Source organism: Ziziphus jujuba, chromosome 10 (genome assembly GCF_031755915.1).
Source record: "Ziziphus jujuba cultivar Dongzao chromosome 10, ASM3175591v1".
Lineage (NCBI taxonomy): Eukaryota > Viridiplantae > Streptophyta > Magnoliopsida > Rosales > Rhamnaceae > Ziziphus > Ziziphus jujuba.
In genome coordinates this window covers 6,822,063-6,824,135 of record NC_083388.1, presented here as the reverse complement: position 1 = coordinate 6,824,135, position 2,073 = coordinate 6,822,063, and the positions used below count along the sequence as shown (strand labels likewise).

The 2,073-nt window shown below is 28.3% G+C and overlaps 1 protein-coding gene across 1 annotated transcript; it reads left to right on the top strand.

Annotated features, from left to right (window-relative positions):
* The first annotated feature begins 318 nt into the window (after positions 1–318).
* On the top strand, positions 319–1,296 carry LOC107410818 (uncharacterized). The gene is made up of 2 exons (XM_016018296.4): positions 319–883; positions 1,098–1,296. Exons 1-2 carry the CDS (start codon positions 565–567, stop codon positions 1,133–1,135), a joined length of 357 nt encoding a protein of 118 aa, XP_015873782.3. The 5' UTR covers positions 319–564; the 3' UTR covers positions 1,136–1,296.
* The last annotated feature ends 777 nt before the right edge of the window (positions 1,297–2,073 follow it).

Genomic DNA, 2,073 nt, shown 5'->3' with positions numbered 1-2,073 from the left:
ATTATGCGGTCAAAATTTATAGTGGAAACTTATAGTAAGCAATTAAAGAGGATTTTTATGTCCTTTCCACCAAAGTAATAATTATTGCTCATCTATAAAACTCTATCAAAAGTAAATAATAAAGGAAAACTCACTTTGATTATGAGATTCTTTTCTCAGTCGACAAATAATTTTTTTATTTTCCTTTTTTCTTTTTAACTGACAAGTGTGCCATTTATAACTTTTTAATTAATATTCATATTTTATTCAATAACACGAACAAAAATTCATAATGATCATATCCATGAATGTGATCCTTCCCCCCTCATCCTCATCATATTCCCACAGTGAAAAAATAAATAAAAATTACTTACTCAGAGAACCAATTTATGAATCCAATCTGGCACACCATTAAATTAGACTCTTCTGCAAACCATGCATTTATTACCACTAATGGACCTTTACCAATTCCACTATATATATATATATATATATATATGGAGGCCATCAATCCAAATTCCAAATACAACCCAAAATCTTATTTACTTCTAAAAGGGTATAACGTAGTATTTGTGAACCACTTCAATGGCAGTGATCGGTGTTCGTTGCTTGAGCTTGACTGTATTCTTAATGGTCGTAATTCTGGCAATAGGTAACTCAGGTGTCCGGGCTCAATGCGAAGCAAGCATCCCAAGTCTGATAGCAGAATGTCAGCAATACGTGTCGAAAACCGGACCGAAGATTCAGCCGTCAGCGGGTTGTTGCTCGGTGGTGAAGGACCTGGACATACCATGTGTTTGTAAAATGGTCACAAAGGAAGTCGAAAGGTTGGTTAGCATGGAGAAGGTGGTCTTCGTTGGCAGAAGCTGTGGGTTGAAAATAGCCAAAGGAACCAAATGTGGAAGTGAGATTTTCAAATCCCTTTCTAATTTTATATTTTAATTTAAATTTCAACAACATATATAAATATATATTATCTTAATATATAATTATTTATCATTAGACCATCTAATTATTATTTTAAAAAATTAAAAATATTATTCTCTTTTGATATGTTTGAAGGAAAAAAAAAAATATTGGTATGTAATTATTTATTTAATATTTGTTTTGATTTACAGGTTATACTGTTCCACATACACGCGGAGGTAACGCATAAGAATGGGAACTTCGAGCCGTTATTAATATCTTCATGTATGAAAGAAGGTTTTCGTTTTCATTTCCCTTGTGATTGGAATGAAAGCCATCCACATGTAGCTATGGTCAATCATCCTTAATAATGAAAAATAAAAAAATAAAAATTATCGTTTTTTATGATTATGTGATTGTCTTATCCAATCAAGGACATCCTAGAACCAATAAAAAAACAAAAATTATTTTGGGCTTTCCTAAAAAAAAAAATTATACTAGCTTGTAAAAAAACAAATTATACCAGAAATGACCCCAAAAAAAAAAATTGTACTATAAACTAGAAAGAGTACTGAGTATACATACAAGAAAAGATGGCAAATTAAAATTTTGACTATTTTATTTAGTTTAACTAAATTTTCAACGTATATATATATACATGGATCAGGATGGTAAACATGTGTAATAATAACTTACTAATATATCGGATGGTAAAGATGTTACATCACTCACTCAATTAATGATTTACTTACAAATTTACTTGATCAAGTAATAACTCAATATATATTATTACATTATTAAAAACTCAATATAAAGAAGAAACTATATTTCAGCGGATTAAAATTGTTGGCGCTTAATTATTTACTACACATAAATTTATGTTTTATAATCCATTATATATTTAAAAATTAAAAATAAAAACCAACCCATTATTTTTATATTACACTTTGAGGTTCCAAATCCTTTTTTTGTTTTCTTGTGCAATTTGTATCCTATTGACATGTTTTGACAAGACAAATATTTCAAAACTTCAAAGATATGGTGCTCTGAACTAGCTAAATTTGATAAACAAAAACATTATCTTCAAAAGACAATCCAATGACCAAAAAAATATATATATATTAATTTTTTAGACAATAATTCAAATTTAAATTTTCTCTTTCTCAAAAATAAAATAAAATAAAATAA

Coding starts and splice junctions, on each gene's coding strand:
- LOC107410818 (XM_016018296.4), top strand. CDS start 565: ATGGCAGTGATCGGTGTTCGTTGCTTGAGCTTGACTGTATTCTTAATG. Junction 884..1,097: donor CAAAGGAACCAAATGTGGAA/GTGAGATTTTCA, acceptor TTTGATTTACAG/GTTATACTGTTCCACATACA.